The following is a 17,063-nucleotide window of genomic DNA, read 5'->3' as shown; positions in this document are numbered from 1 at the left end:
GCTGTTGGAAAAGAGTGTTTGCTATGATCAGCATGTTCTCTTGGCAAAACTCTATTAGCTTTTGTCCTGCTTCATTTTGTACACCAAGGCCATGTCTGCCTGTTATCCCGGTGATTTCTTGACTTCCTACTTTAGCATTCCAATCCCCTATGATGAAGAGGACATCTTTTTTTGGTGTTAGTTCTAGAAGGTGTTGTAGGTCTTCATAGAACTGATCAACCTCAGCTTCTTCGGCCTCAGTGGTTGGGGCATAGACTTGAATTACTGTGATGTTGAATGGTTTGCCTTGGATTCGTACTGAGATCATTCTATCATTTTTAAGATTGTACCCCACTACTGCTTTTCCCACCCTTTTGTTGACTATGAGTGCTACTCCATTTCTTCTAAGGGATTCTTGCCCACAATAGTAGATATGATGGTCACCTGAATTAAATTCACCCATGCCTGTCCATTTTAGTTCGCTGATTCCCAAGATGTCGATGTTCAATCTTGGCATCTCATGTTTGACCACCTCCAGCTTACCTTGATTCATTGATCTGACATTCCAGGTTCCTAAACAATATTGTTCTTTACAGCATCGGATTTTCTTTTCACCACCAGACACATCCACAGCTGAGTGTCCTTTCGGGTTTGGCCCAGCCGCTTCACTCTTTCTGGCGCTACTTGGAAATACCCTCTGCTCTTCCCCAGTAGCATATTGGACACCTTCCGACCTGAGGGGCTCATCTTCCGGCGTCATATCTTTTAGCCTTGTGATACGTTCCATGGGGTTTTCTTGGCAAGAATACTGGAGTGGGTTGCCATTTCCTTCTCCAGTGGACCACATTTTGTCAGAACTCTCTGCCATGACCTGTCCGTCTTGGGTGGCCCTGCACGGCATAGCTTATGGCTTCACTGAGTTATGCAAGCCCCTTCGCCACAACAAGGCAGTGATCCATGAAGGGGCTCCATACGTTTGCACTATTGCTAATGTTTGAAAGGAAGGCCTGGCGTGCTATGGCCCACGGGGTCACGAAGAGTCGGACACGACTTAACGACTGAACAACAACAACGTTTGAAAAAGGCACTTCAGGACTTCCGATCCTGGGGAGCACTTGGCTCCCGGTATGCTCTGAAGAAGATCTGCAGGCAACTGCAGCCGTACTATATCACCCGGTGGAGGCTGGTGGCGCCAATTTCGGTGGGGCTGTGCATCCATGCTGGGCTTCAGTCCGAACCAGCCAGGACTCTAAAGATGCTGAGCCCTATCCCCAAGATAGTTTTGGCACCTTGGATAGCTTCTTTAGAGCGCTGGCTGGCTCGGACTGAAACCCAGAATGGGAGCGCAGCCCCACCGAAATCGGATCCACCAGCCTTCACTGGTATCACCGCCGCCTTGGCTGTGCTGACCTGGCCTTCCGGGAAAGGGGGCGCGGCCTCCGCGAAACCCACGGCTCGGGGGCGTGGCTCTGCCGCAGGGGGCGCGGCCAGAGCGTGGGGTGGGCTTAGGGTCTGCCCCTGCAACTGGGCTCGGGGGAGGAGCGGCAGGGGCGCCGTCTTTTGCCGCGCCTCCTCTGGTCAGCCTGAGTCTGAAGGGCGGAAGATGGCGGCGGCGAGGGCTGTGAGGTGCGGGTCACGGACCGGGCTAGTCCCGCGGCTGCTGCTTGCGTCTGTGCGGGTGAGGTGTTCCTCCACATTCGGACACAGCATAGATAAAATTGCAGAGAGTGAACAGCAACGCCACCCATGTAATGTTGCATGGAACGCTAAAGGGGCTTTCCAAAACAGATTATGATAAGGCACGGGGACGGGGATGATGTCAGCCACTCACATTTATTAAAAGTCTAAAATTCCATGACAGCGCAAGCGCCTGGTAGAAGTCCGTGCAGCTCTTTGGATCCAGTGTTGCTAAGTATAAGTTAATCACCTATCGCTTCCGTTGTCCTCCAGATTCCAAAGCTCATTGGAGTGATGTTCATGTGTTTCCGTGGGCATTGGTGTCAACGCTGAAGGTCGCAATCTTTGAACAGCTTCAGACTGTTATGCTCAGTTACTCATAATCCAAAGTAATTAGTTTGAAGCCTGTGCCATAAATGGGATTCACTACTCAATAGACATGCCTAGTACAAGACTGCTTGAATGTGAACCTTGAACCCAATGTTTGGGAATGACAATTCTCTCTTTTTTTTTAAGTGGTTTTCCAAAGCTGCATTATAGATTTTGAGATGGCATCTTATTTGCTCATACACAAAAATGTCTTATAGGAATGTTGCATTTGTACATAGAGAGCTGGTATATTATAGTGCAGCCGTTCTCAACCTGGTGCCCTCCAGATATTTTGGACTACAGTTCCCAGGATACCTGACCATTGGTCATGCTATCTTGAAGTCCAAAATATCTGGAGGGCACCAGGTTAGGGAAGGTTGGTGTAGTGACTAAGGGACTGAGCTACAAATCAGGAAGTCCCAGGGTTGAATATCTCCTCTGTCATGAACTCACCAGGTGGCCTTAGGTGAACCACTCTCTCAGCCTCAGTCCCCCCCATCTGTAAAGATTACAACATGTGAAACGTTTTGAACACTGGAAAGTGCTGTACAAATGGGTTTTTAAAAAATTATTATTGTCTCTTGTGAGTTTCTTATAGTTAGACCACTGTGGGTTTCTTACAGTTAGTAGTGAATTATCTTTAGGCTATGTTACCTGAAAAAATATAAATAATTTATATAAATAAAGATATACAAATAATGATCTCCTTTTCCCTTTTCAGCATTTAAGCCATGGAACAAAAGTAATGTATCAAGGTGACAAATCTCAAGCTGGCTTCTTTTCACCTCTTCAGAAACTGATGTTGCCACCTGATGCTTTTCATGGAAAAGTGGCCTTTATCACGGGTGGCGGTACTGGCCTTGGAAAAGGAATGACAACTGCTCTTTCTAATTTGGGAGCAGTGTGTGTAATAGCAAGCCGGTAAATACATCAGTTTTGCATTTTACAAAATATTGGCTTTTTAAGTTAAGAATACATCTCTCAGGATGCTTTCATGTGTCCACACTGCAATCATTCATCTCTGTTATACAATTGCAGCCCCTGTTCACGACAAATCCAAGTTCAGTCGTCAGTGTTGTGAACTGACACTTAGGATGCATTCAGACTGAACTATATGAAGAATCAATTAAGCATTTCACAGCAGTATTGTATAAAATATATTATAACCGGTTTTTATTGCTTGCAATCAAAAATCTTCTAATCTGTTATATTAAATTGAAGTCAAGATGGTATAAGTGGAAACTCTGGTATAATGTATAACTATTCGCAGGAAACTTGATGTATTAAAAGAAACTGCAGAAGAAATTTCTTCTCAAACAGGAAATAAGGTATTGCTTAACAATTGCTATCAATGTTTATAAACATGATCTTTGAATGTAAGAATTTTATGCATACATAAAACAGCTCCTGTTCAGAAAGTTGCATTTACTTCATTTTTTGCTGGTAGAGGTGATACTGATGATATTTTATTACACAGGTTCATGCAGTTCAGTGTGATGTGAGAGATCCAAAATCCGTTAGCAATGCAATTTCTCAGTTAATTGATGTGGCTGGACATCCCAGTGTAAGTACCCTGAAAGTATGATTCATCATTGTTGGAAATATCCCGCATTGTATACAAAAAGAAAATAGTCTGTAAGGCAAGAAAACTCATCAATTGAAAACAACTCTGTGATATGTTATATTTCAGAAGTAATATTCACTCTCATGTCTATAGCAATTGATAATGCCCATAAAAACAAACGCAGAACCTTAGTTTGTTTATGGGTTGTTTTGCCAGGCTACAGAGGCAGCGGGCAGGAGTGGTAAAAAAACAAAACAAAACCCAGCTGCTCTACATGCCAGTATTACAGCGCCACAAAGCATTTGAGATATAGGGAGGGAGTGGGTGAAGGAGTAGGGAAACAAACTCCAGGGATTGAGAAAATAAACCATGGTTTGTTCAATCGTCTGCCAGACAACAAACCATGGGTTAAATGAACCATGAGTTAGCATTATGTGTGAACCAGCCAATATGTCTTACTTCACACTGATCATAGGGTGCTATTGCACTCATGTCCTATTTGTGGGTTTCCTGTAGGCATTGGTTGACCACTTTGGAAACAGAATACTGGATAGGCCTTTAGTCAGATCCAGCATGGCTATACATTCATTCTCTCTCTCTCTCTCTCTCTCTCTCTCTCACACACACACACACACACACACACACACATAATTCACTTATCTGAGTGTCACTCCTTATGAAGCCAAAACAGCATCATCCATGCACTAGAGGAAGGTATCAGCAGACTCAAGGGAATCCAACAATTTGCAGAAGTACAAAAAATATTTAGAAAAAAAATCCACTAAGGCAAGAGATGGGGAACCCCAAACAGCCCAATGAGGAATGAACATGCTAAGTGGGCATGGATTGCTGACTAACTGTTGGGCTGGGGAGGGGGAGAAATGGAAGACCAGGGGGAGGAGAAATAGAATGGAGTATCCTTGAGGAGGGTATGACTGGTTGGCTGGAACTCTGAACAGGAGCGCTCCACACTGCAACCTTTCGTTGCAGGTCCCACTTCCAGTTTACAGTTGTTTAAGGGTGCAATCCTATGCATAGTTAGCCAGAAAAAAAGTCCTACAACTTTTTTGTATGGCTGGCTGGGGAATGCTGGGAGTTGCATGACTTTTTTCCTCTCTAAGCATGCATAGGATTGCACTTTAAATTAGCTTCTTAAAAAAAGTGTAAGTAGTAGACAGGAGCTCTGTATTGCCTCCTTTTTCTTAGATGGAGCATTCATTCACTCTCTTATGCTTCACCTGTTACATGCAAAAGGAGGTAAATATAAAGTCAGCAGCCATCTATATTTTCATGTTCTGGGATTTCATTAGGTAAACTTTCAGAGGAGGATTGTGCAGAAGTGTTCTGAGGTTGACTTCTGCTGCAGTTATAGCTGACTTGCACTGCTTGGTCTTGTGTATGTGCGTGTGTTTTAATGTGGCTCGAGTTTCCAGTTGGAAACTCATGTACTGAAATGGGTACAAAATACATTTGTTGTTCAGTCGTGTCCGACTCTTCGTGACCCCATGGACCGCAGCACGCCAGGCCTTCCTGTCCTGCGCTCTCTCCCAGAGTGTGCTCAAGTCTATATTCATGGCATCGGTGATGCTCTCTAGCCATCTCCTTTTGCCTTCAGTCTTTCCCAGCATCAGGGTCTTTTCCAGGGAGTTTTCTCTTCGCATTAGGTGGCCACAATATTTGAGCTTCAGCTTCAGTATCTGTCCTTCCAAGGAGCACTCAGGTTTGATTTCCTTTAGGATTGACTGATTTGACCTCCTTGCAGTCCAGGGGACTCATAAGAGTCTTCTCCAGCACCACAGTTCGAAAGCATCAATTCTTCGGCGCTCAGCCTTCCTTATAGTCCAGCTCTCACAGCCATACGTTGCTACTGGGAAAACCATAGCTTTGATTAGACAGACCTTTGTCGGCAAGGTGATGTCTCTGCTTCTTACTATGCTATCTAGGTTTGCCATAGCTTTCCTCCCAAGGAGTAAGCGTCTTTTACTTTCATGGCTACAGTCACCGTCTGCGGTGATCTTGGAGCCCAAGAAAGTAACATCTGTCACTGCTTCCATTTCTTCCCCTTCTATATGCCAGGAAGTGATAGGGCCAGATGCCATGATCTTAGTTTTTGTAATGTTGAGTTTCAAACCAGCTTTTGCACTCTCCTCTTTCACCCTCAACAAGAGGCTCTTTAAATCCTCTTCGCTTTCTGCCATTAGGGTGGTATCGTCTGCATATCGGAGGTTGTTGATAATTCTCCCAGCAATCTTAATTCCGACCTGTGATTCATCCAACCCGGCATTTCTCATGATGTACTCTGCATATAAGTTAAATAAGCAGGGTGACAATATGCAGCCTTGTCGTACTCCTTTCCCAATTTTGAACCACACAGTTGTTCCATGTCTGGTTCTTACTGTTGCTTCTTGACCCTCGTACAGGTTTCTCAGGAGACAGGTAAGGTGGTCTGGTACTCCCATCACTTTCAGAATTTGCCACAGTTTGTTGTGATCCACACAATCAAAGGCTTTAGCGTAGTCAATGAAGCAGAAATAGATGTTTTTCTGGAATTCTCTTGCTTTCTCCATGATCCAGCGAATGTTGGCGACTTGATCTCTAGTTCCTCTGCCTCTTCGAAACCCAGCTTGTACTGCCAGTAGTTCTCGGTTCGCATACTGCTGAAGCCTAGCTTGTAGGATTTTGAGCATCACCTTGCTGGCATGTGAAATGAGCGCAATTGTGCGGTAGTTTGAACACTCTTTGGCGTTGCCCTTCTTTGGAACTGGAATGTAAACTGACCTTTTCCAGTCTTGCGGCCATTGCTGAGTGTTCCAAATTGGTTGGCATATTGAATGCAGCACTTTAACAGCATCATCTTTTAGGATTTTAAAGAGCTCAGCTGGAATACTGTCATCTCCGCTAGCTTTGTTGTTACTAATGCTTCCTAAGGCCCACTTGACTTCACTCTCTAGGATGTCCGGCTCAAGTTCAGTGACCGCACTATCATGGCTATGAGGGACATTCAGATCTTTCCTGTATAGTTCTTCTGTGTATTCTTTCCACCTCTTCTTAATCTCATCTGCTTCTGTTAGGTCCCTGCCTTCATTGTCCTTTATCATGCTCGTCTTTGCACAAAACGTTCCCTTGAGATCTCCAATTTTCTTGAAGGGATCTCTAGTCTTTTCTCGATTTCTTTGCATTGTTCATTTAAGAAGGCCTTCTTGTCTCTCCTTGCTATTCTCTGGAACTCTGCATTCAGTTGGGTATACAAAATACATATGAGCTTTTAAAATCGGAATTTTTACCTGGTGATTTTACACTTCCTTTTTCTCTATACTGCTGTTCTTGTTTTTGCAGTTGCTGTTGTTGTAGCTAATGTTCTTTTTTCTCTCTTCTTTTGCCTAAACGTCTGCTGGAATCTCTGAAATCATCAGCAAGTATCTTAAATGTGCTGAAGACCAATTTCAATATGGATGTAAGCTTTCTTTTCTCCATTTCAGGTTATAATAAATAATGCAGCTGGAAATTTTATCTCTCCTTCTGAACGTCTTTCTGCAAATGCATGGAAAACAATCACTGATATTGTTCTTAATGGTACTGCTTATGTAACTCTAGGAATTGGGAAAGAACTGATAAGAGCACAAAAAGGTGAGTTCATATTGACAAAGCTTGACCTCGTGTTGCCGAATACCAACATGGACAACAAAAATTGTCTGAGTGTTGTTGTTAGTTATTTGCAGCCTTATTAGACTCCTAGAAATCTCTGCTTTGTTTTAATAGTATATTTCATCATTGCATAGATGGGCCTGATAATTGTGTTGTTTTTGGCACCTCCTGAAGACATTGCTATTTTGAGAGGCCTTCCCTGAGTGACCAGCTGCAGTTTATTAAGTTCAGAATCTGTTCTTTTAAAACATTTTAATTGTTTTAATTATGGGGTTTTACTCTTTGATCTTGTTGTTCACTGCTTTGAATCTTTGAAGTGGAGCGGGATATAAATATTGTAAATGAAATAAATAATAAGTTGGCAAAAAGGTTTGTGAAAGTTGAGGAAGGCCTCTCTAGCTTCCAGCCTTGGAAGAAGGTAGTTCAGGGATGGAATGGAAAAAGAGAGCATTCCCTGCCTGCCAGGTCACAACTTGCGAAGAAGCAGGGAAGAACTGCTCTTAGGCTGTGCACTGGCTCATTTGTTTGTTTGTTTGTTTATTTATTTGTGATAGTTATATACTGCTAAATATAATAAAATCCCTAAGCGGTTCACATATAAATAGTAAAATCACATTGAAAATACAATATTAAAAACACAACATTAAAAACAATTAGATACAATAAAAACAATACAGGAAGCATTATTAATTTAATTGCAGCCCAGGGCAAGCCTGGGAACAAGTGCATTTTCAGGAGACGTTTGAAAGATGCCACATTTTCTGCCTCCCAAACTGCACAGCGGAGGGTTTTCCAGAGGGTGAGTACAGAGAAGGCCTGCCATCAGCGTTCTTCATGGCGACATTCCTTTTGTTCTGGAATGGCCAGCAAGGCCTCCTCTAATGATCTTAGATGTTGCCTAGATATATATAAGAGAGGTGATCTGCTAGGTATCCTGGTCCCAAGTTGTTTAGAGCCTTGTATGACAATAGCATAACCTTATATGTGGCTCAGTAGCTAACAGGCAGCCAGTGCAGTTCTTTTAACACAGTTGTTATGTGAACATAGCTGGGTGTCCCAGTGATATATGTCATGGAGTATCTGCACACAAGTGCAGCCATTGCTTGGGATGTATGTAACCATTGTAGAAAAGCTGTACACGTATGGGCTAATGCAGGTGCAAGAGCTTATTTTTAAACATAATGCTGGTTGCATGGAATGTATACAATGTAGGCTTCCGTGTTTAAGGGCTTTTAGGCAGCCGCCTTATAGCCACTGTCACATTTAGATTATTGATTGTGCTTGTCAACTGTTACCCTTGTGTAACTTGTGCAAATTTGCACAAACATTGTGCAAATGTTTGAACTCTGGTTTTTCAAATGGCATAAGAACCAAGCATGGCTTTTCACAGTCTCAACATAAGGTAGAGTGACAGTTTGTATCACTTTTACAGATCTCCTGAAGCATTAAATTACAGTTGCATACCATGTGGGAAACATGGATTTTAAAAATAGCAGCACAGAGGGTGACATCTAATTGTTGTTCATCCTCTGTCGGAATGATATCTACCAGTGAAATGGATTCCCCTTCATCCTTGCAACCTCCCCCCAACCCCAATCTTCTCCAGAGCACTGGGGTACTCTCCAAAGAAGACTCAGGAGTACAGGGGCTACAAGGAGGAAGAGAGACTGGTAAAGTTCCATTGCTCAAGCAGACGTCTGCCCATGCAATGTTGGATGAAGCCCAGAGAACTTAGATTCCTTATTTGTAACACCCTGCTAATTGTACTAAATGTCATTTGTGATTAAGCCGTCGTATATCAAGTGATTAAATAAATTATTTTGAATCCGGCTTTTCTCTTTCTATTGAAAGTAATAGCTACTGTTTAACTCCACAGCTTCCATACATTTTTTGTTGTTGTTTATTCGTTCAGTCACTCCCGACTCTTTGTGACTTCATGGACCAGCCCACGCCAGAGCTTCCTGTTGGCCGTCGCCACCCCCAGCTCCCCCAAGGTCGAGTCCATGACCTCCAGAATATCATCCATCCATCTTGCCCTTGGTCGGCCCCTCTTCCTTTTGCCTTCCACTTTCCCTAGCATCAGCATCTTCTTCAGGGTATCCTGTCTTCTCATGATGTGGCCAAAGTACTTCAGTTTTGCCTTTAATATCCTTCCCTCAAGTGAGCAGTCTGGCTTTATTTCCTGCAGTATGGACTGGTTTGATCTTCTTGCAGTCCAAGGCACTCTCAGAATTTTCCTCCAGCACCACAGTTCAAAAGCATCTATCTTCCTTCGCTCAGCCTTCCTTATGGTCCAGCTCTTGCAGCCATAGGTTACTACGGGGAATACCATTGCTTTAACTATGCAGACCTTTGTTGTCAGTGTGATGTCTCTGCTCTTAACTATTTTATCAAGATTTGTCATTGCTGTCCTCCCAAGAAGTAAACGTCTTCTGATTTCCTGGCTGCAGTCAGCGTCTGCAGTAATTTTTGCGCCTATAAAGACAAAGTCTGTCACTGCCTCCACATTTTCTCCCTCTATTTGCCAGTTATCAATCAAGCTGGTTGCCATAATCTTGGTTTTTTTGAGGTTTAACTGCAACCCAGCTTTTGCACTTTCTTCTTTCACCTTCGTCATGAGGTTCCTCAGCTCCTCCTCACTTTCAGACATCAAAGTGGTGTCATCTGCATATCTGAGATTGTTAATGTTTCTTCCAGTGATTTTAACTCCAGCCTTGGCTTCATCAAGCCCAACACATCGCATGATGTGTTCTGCATACAGGTTGAATAGGTAGGGTGAGAGTATACAACCCTGCCGTACTCCTTTCCCAATCTTAAACCAGTCCGTTGATCCGTGGTCTGTTCTTACCGTTACTACTTGGTCGTTATACAGATTCCTCAGGAGGCAGACAAGATGACTTGGTATCCCCATACCACCAAGAACTTGCCACAATTTGTTATTATCCACACAGTCAAAGGCTTTAGAATAGTCAATAAAACAGAAATAGATGTTTTTCTGAAACTCCCTGGCTTTCTCCATTATTCAGCGGATATTGGCAACTTGGTCACTAGTTCCTCTGCCTTTTCTAAACCCAGCTTGTACATCTGGCAATTATTGTTTCATGAATTGCTGGAGTCTACCTTGCAAGATCTTGAGCATTACCTTACTGGCATGTGAAATAAGTGCCACTGTTCGATAGTTTGAACATTCTTTGGTGCTTCCTTTTTTTGGTATGGAGATATAAGTTGATCTTTTCCAATCTGGTGGCCATTCTTGTGTTTTCCAAATTTGCTGGCATATGGCATGCATCACCTTGACAGCATCATCTTGCAAGATTTTAAACAGTTCAGCTGGGATACCGTCATCTCCTGCTGCCTTGTTATTAGCAATGCTTCTTAAGGCCCATTCCACCTCACTCTTCAGGATGTCTGGTTCTAGCTCACTGACCACACCATTAAATCTATCCCCGATATTATTATCCTTCCTATACAGATCTTCCGTATATTCTTGACACCTTTTCTTGATCTCTTCTGCTTCTGTTAGGTCCTTGCCATCTTTGTTTTTGATCATGCCCATCTTTGCCTGGACATTACCTCCGATGTTTCTAATTTTCTGGAAGAGGTCTCTTGTCCTTCCTATTCTATTCTTCCGCTTCCGCGCATTGCTTGTTTAAAAATAATTCCTCTTCTGGCTAACCTCTGGAATTTTGCATTTAATCGGGCATACCTCCCCCTATCACTGTTGCCTTTTGCTTTCCTTCTTTCTTGGGCTGCTTCCAGTGTCTCAGCAGACAGCCATCTTGCCTTCTTGGTTTTCTTTTTCTTTGGGACGTTGTTTGTTGCCGCCTCCTGAACAATGTTGCGAACTTCTGTCAATAGTTCTTCCGGGACCCTATCTACTAAATCTAGTCCCTTAAATCTATTCTTTACCTCCACTGCATATTCATGAGGAATATGAGTGAGCTCCTGTCTACCTGATCTGTGGGTCTTCCCTATTCTCTTTAGTCTGATTCTAAACTGTGCAATAAGAAGTTTGTGTTCTGAACTACAATCAGCTCCAGGTCTTGTTTTTACCAACTGCATAGATGTCCGCCACCTTTGGCTACAAAGGATGTAGTCAATCTGATTTCGGTGTCGACCGTCTGGTGAAGTCCATGTATAAAGTTCCATACATTTTTATTGACCAATTATTGTCAAAGCGATATACTATTTATCTATCCCTTTGACTAGATTTGGGCAAATTTTGAAGCTGAGCTGTAGCTATTCCTGCCAATGCAAGAGGAAAATGCAAATACAAATTAATTTGTTTAATCACTTGATATATGATACGTAATTGGAAGTAGAGCGCATGCTTTGTATGAAGAAGGTCCCAGGTTCAATCCCTGGCATCTCCAGTTAGGGCTGGAAAAACTCCAGCTGGAAACTCTGGAGAGCCACTGCCTAGGCCCAGCATCAGCGGTTGGCATGGACCGGCAGCTGCCAAGGGCATAGAGGCTTGTAAGGGCCCTCCCCTGTCCTGCCGCAGCTGCCACCGCCCTCCTTCTTGTCCTCCCAGTCAACCCTGTTGACAAAGGGAAGCACCATGGGTGGCCCCGCAACACCCCATTTTAAAAGAAAAAAATATATTTACATTTGAGTGGCAGCAATCTGAACCAAGCAGATGCTGCCTTTTAGGGGTGACATGGCCAATGAAGGCACAGGGCAGTCTTTACATCACTCCTGTCCCCTCATTGGCCAAGTCTGCCTCCCAAAGGCAGCATCTGATTTGATCAGATCACTGCTGCTCAGAAGATAAGTTTCAAAAAACCTTTTAAAAACACGCACATGGGGGCCTGAATTTGGCCGGCCAGCTGCCGTGGCACTTTGCCAGCAGGGCTGGCCAGGCCAGGTGAAGAGGAGCCAGAGCTGCCACTGCCCTCCACCCTGGGTAAAAAAAAAATAAATCAGAGTGGAGGGAGGATGGGCTAGCAGGGTGGGGGCTTTGGCGCGTGAGTGGGTGGAGAGGCCTTTGGCAAGTGCGGGATGGGCAAGAGGAAGACAGGCAGACAGGGGGCCGTGATGGCAAGGTTAGTGTTAACAATACTGGGGAAGATGGACCAATGGTCTAACTCAGTATAACGCAGCTGCCTATGTTCCTGTATTATACAGTTAGCAGGGCATTACAAATAATGATCCCAGATCTCTGTTGCCCATATTAAGGGTGTGCATGAATTCCTGGTCAGATCTCTTTAAGGTCTGGTGTTAAACTGATGATGCTTTTTTATGATAGGCTTCTAAACTCCCACAAGGAAGAGAATTGAAATAGATTTGTTGTTTTTTACCTGCCTATATGAATGCAGGAAGGTATATAGGTTTTCAAACTCTGATTATCTTTCCGACTGGATCTTAGGTTTGGGGGTTTGAATCATAAACGCTCCTAATTCCTGTTTCTGCGAGATACGTAAGGAAAGGTAGATTAGCAGTAGTAGGGTCAGAGCTATCACTTGTTCTTAACTTTTATTTTTCTGAATCTTTCAGGAGCAGCTTTTCTGGCCATTACAACAATCTATGCAGAAAGTGGATCTGGGTTTGTGTCACCAAGTGCTTCCGCCAAAGCAGGTGTAGAAGCCCTGTGCAAGTGCGTATTTTGTCACTCCTTAAGGTTACAATGTGTGTTATTCTTATTCTACCCATACCAACGTAGCTCCTTCCCTCACGAGGAAAGTTTGGCTCATGTCTTGTTTTTTTTTAAGGCAAATGTCAAAGACTTCTTAAAATTTTAACCCCACTTCAGGTGAAGTAGGTCAGTCTGATTTTAAACTCATAGTGCCCCATTCAATTGTTTTGAAATATTATTGTGATTAATTTGATTGTGAGTTGGTTTGCTGGACAGAGATATTTTTCTACCTTTTAAAAATATTTTGTTTCTTTTAAATACGTTATTTTAAATGTTTTTAATTTGATTGTAAGCTGCCTTGAGAAAAATGTTTTGAAAGGCATTCTTTAGATAAACAGATAAATACATTCTCATTGGCCAGCCCAGTAGAGGCAATTTATTTTTTAAAGAAGTTCATCCTGAAGGAACTTGACTACTGTTCTTCGTTTACATGCGATAACATCAGTACTGGGTAGGAGGGGGCTTTCTCCCATTGAGGTGTGTTCAGAAAACTCACCTGCACAGGGTACATGGTAGGGTTGTAGCCTGCTAATTGGGCTTCACTGTGTTCAGAGGTGGTATGCCCCCAAGTACCAGAGTCTGGGGATACACAACAAATGATGTCAGTTGACTTCATGTTCTGCTTGTGAGCTTCCAGAACCATCTGGCTGGCTCTTTTGGAACCAGCAGAACAGAAGCCACAGGCAAAACAGGTTTTCCCTCCCCCCTGCAGACCCCAGTGTGCCCTGCAAGTCTGCTCCAGAGTCTGGAGCAAATTTGGGATGGCACAGGGAGCTGCAGGGGGGAGCAGAGCAAGGGGAGGTGCGCTTGCGTGGCACTGGATTTAATCCTGTGTTGGGGTTTTGTCTAATCCGGCAAAGGACAGAAGAAGAGCCGCGCTGGATCAGTCCAGAGGCCTATCTACTCCAGCAATTGGTTCCCACAGTGGCCAGTCAGATGTGTATGAGAAGTCACAATCTGGACATGAGTACAGTAGCACCCTCCTGCTTGTCTTTCCTAGCAACTGGTATGGAGAGGCATACTGCCTCTGATCCTGGAGGGAATATACAGCCATAAATCACTAGGAGCCACTGATAGCCTAATCCTACATGTATTTGTCCAACCGCCTTTTAAATCCATCCAAATTGGTGGACATCATTACATCTTGTGATAGCCCCTTGATCATTTTGGTTGCACTTTTGTACACCTTTTCTAACTCTACACTATCCTTTTTGAGGTGCAGTGACCAGAATACATAGTATTTCAAGTGGTTGCACCATAATTTTGTATATTTTCTATTCCCCTCCTAATAATCCCCAACGCGGAATTTGTCATTTTCACAGAAGCCACACGCTGGTTTGTCGTAGTTCATCACAGTATCCACCACAACCCCAAGATCCCTTTCCTCTTCAGTTACTGCCACCTCAGACCCCATCAGCGTAGATATAAATTCTTATAAACTTTAGTGTCTCCACCTATTTATATGTAATGTCTTTGTTGCTTTTTCCCTATATGGTTCGATGCTACATGGTGGGTAGTAATAAACAAATGAGTTTCAATCTGTCAGTGATTGAAAACCTTTGATTCTCTGTTGAAAGGACATACAGAATCTCAGAATAATAGGCCCCGAGCTGTATAAGTCAGCATGAAGGAGGATCACCCAGGAATATGTTATGAATTGTTTTTTCTCATGACAAAAGATCAGCTGGTTTTGTATTATTGGTCCACTTCCATGCATCACTTTAGAAGTTCTGGGATTTCAACATAGGTCACCCTCATTACTTGAAAATAGGTGGCTGTCTAGAGAAGATGCATAGTACACACATTACTCGGAATCCATCCTGAAATCTGCAAAATACTGCAATAAACAGAAAACATAATGTCTTCAAGCCCAAAGTGTACATATATGTATGTTTATATTTAATTTATTAAATGTGTAATAAGATTGGTTTCTCTAGGCATTGTACAATACATTTAAAAACAGTAAATGCAATAAAATCACAATAAAAACAACAATATAAAACCAATAAACATATTGACAGAGCATAAAATAATACAGATGCAAAAACTAAATTCACCATCAGTTACAAGAGTTAAAACCCCACACAACTGGGCCTAAAATAATTTATTTGAACAGTAAAAATAAATACTTCAAAAGCCTGAGAGAACAGAAACGTCTTAGCCTGGCACTGAAAAGACAGCAGTGTGTGTGTCAGGCAAGCTTTAACATCTATGTTTTCTGGTTTGTTTACCATTTGTATACGCTGAATACTTCCATTAATGAATTTCTAGGTCTCTTGCAGCTGAATGGGGCAGATACGGCATGAGATTCAATGTGATTCAACCAGGTCCGATAAAGACAAAGGTACAGGTTTTAGCCATTAAGGAATTACCTTTGACATGAGACTGACTTTAGTGACTGGTTCTCTGGGCCTAAATACAATACTTGGGAGGCAGATCGCATGGATTTAAATAGAACTTAGATGCACGTATATTCAGTGACTGGGTTCGCACAACTGGGGAAGGAAAAGAAGTTTGTAACCCACCCCTACCACACACACCCTCGCCGGGTTGAAACAACACAACAAACCCTACCCGGTGAAGATAATTATGGTAATTATGTGGTGTGTGACTGGCACACGCAGGGCAGGAAAATAAGCTACAATGGCTTATTTTCCTTCCCCAGTTGTGCGAACCCAGCCAGTTTCTAACTTCAAGCTTTTGTGGCACTTACTAGTATAGCTGCATTTGGCTTGAAAGGAAAGGTTCCTCCTGTGCAAGCACCGAGTCATTGCTGACTCCTAGAGGGACGCTGCTTGCGCTGGCGTTTTCATGGCAGACTGTAGCGGGGTGGTTTGCCATTGCCTTCCCCAGTTGTGACCACCTTTCCCCCAGCAAGTTGGGTACTGATTTTACCGACCACAGAAGGATGGAAGGCTGAGTCGACCTGAGCCGGCTACCCAAGACCCAGCTTCCGCTGGGATCGAACTCAGGTCTTGGGGGAGAATAGGTACATAAGCTGCCTTCTACTGAGTCAAACCCTTGGTCCATCTAGCCCAGTATTGTCAACACTGACTGGCAGCTGCTCTCTAGGGTTTCAGGAAGGAATTTTTCCTGCCCTACCTGGAGATGCTGGGGATCGAACCTGAGACCTTCTGCATGCAAAGCTAGTGCTCTACCACTGAGCCATGGCCCCCTCCCACATTCTCAGTAACAAAAATCAAAATTCTGAAGGCCTACAACATCTTTCCTGTTTATAATCTCAAAGGTTGCTTATATTTTATCTAAGGGATCAGTAATCAACGACCATTCTATGTACCAGTCAAGTGAGAAAGCAGTATGTGGGCATTCCTGGGTCCTAAGCAATATGGAGGAAGGAGAGCAGGATAAAAGAAAGACTTTGGTGATAGAGACCTCTACCCTTATTAAAAAAAAAAAAAAAAACATACCATGGGATTGGAATGACCGCTACCATCACCACCAAACCCAAAAGTTGTTGGGGGTGAGATTCCACATTGTCCTTATTCCGCCAGGGGAATATTGCTGTAAAAGAGAGAAACAATGTTAGTCTAGCTTAAGTCCCATTCATTTCAGTGGGTTACTCTAAGTATGATTAACATTGGATACAACCTAGATGCTGGGACTCAGCCAGCTGAGCCTGGGAGATTTGGGTGGCTGAAGGAAAATAAAGTAAATAAAAATAAAATAAAGGCTGCTGCTTGCTTCCTGTCAACCTAGCACAAGTAATAACAGCAACTGAGGCCAAGGTAGGAAGTTAGCAAGATCACCTCTCCCCTGAGCAGAACCCACACAAGGGGCCCCATGCCCAATTCCTCTCCCACCATCATCCTTGATCCTTTTGATGGTAAGGGAACTGCCCCACCGTAGCTGAAAGGATGGCAGGGGAGGCTCAGAGGATCATGCTTTTTTGAGCCCCATTCTTTCTCCTGCAAATTTTCATGGGTGTTGGTTCTGTTTAGCTAATTTTTTGCTTCTTGTTATGTTCCTGTGTGTGCTCACCTTGCATAATCTTTTCACAGTTAATTTTTTTTTTTGGTTCATTAAGGCTGTAATCGTGTTTACTCAGTCTGCAGTAACCTGGCTAAATTCACAACTGCTCTGTTTCAGCATAACTGCTATCCTGGGCTTATCCAAATTCTCTCCTCACTTGACTCCAGTGATGGGGACTTTCAGAAAAATTTCCAGTGCTCTAAA

The 17,063-nt window shown here is 43.3% G+C and overlaps 1 protein-coding gene across 1 annotated transcript in view; it reads left to right on the top strand.

Annotated features, from left to right (window-relative positions):
• Nucleotides 1-1,564: 1,564 nt before the first annotated feature.
• Nucleotides 1,565-17,063, top strand: part of DECR1 (2,4-dienoyl-CoA reductase 1) — a 23,955-nt gene continuing 8,456 nt past the window's right edge. The window contains exons 1-7 of the mRNA XM_084849166.1: nt 1,565-1,657; nt 2,747-2,946; nt 3,296-3,353; nt 3,503-3,589; nt 7,069-7,216; nt 12,731-12,830; nt 15,141-15,213. Of these exons, the coding sequence (XP_084705292.1) occupies nt 1,583-1,657; nt 2,747-2,946; nt 3,296-3,353; nt 3,503-3,589; nt 7,069-7,216; nt 12,731-12,830; nt 15,141-15,213 (741 nt within the window). The 5' untranslated portion in view covers nt 1,565-1,582. The remainder of the gene's footprint in view (nt 1,658-2,746; nt 2,947-3,295; nt 3,354-3,502; nt 3,590-7,068; nt 7,217-12,730; nt 12,831-15,140; nt 15,214-17,063) is intronic.

The sequence above is a fragment of the Heloderma suspectum genome, chromosome 4 (genome assembly GCF_057233095.1).
Source record: "Heloderma suspectum isolate Gila_16-S chromosome 4, 16-S_ref, whole genome shotgun sequence".
Lineage (NCBI taxonomy): Eukaryota > Metazoa > Chordata > Lepidosauria > Squamata > Helodermatidae > Heloderma > Heloderma suspectum.
Note: the sequence above shows the minus strand (reverse complement) of the source record. Positions and strands in the feature narration are given on the sequence as shown.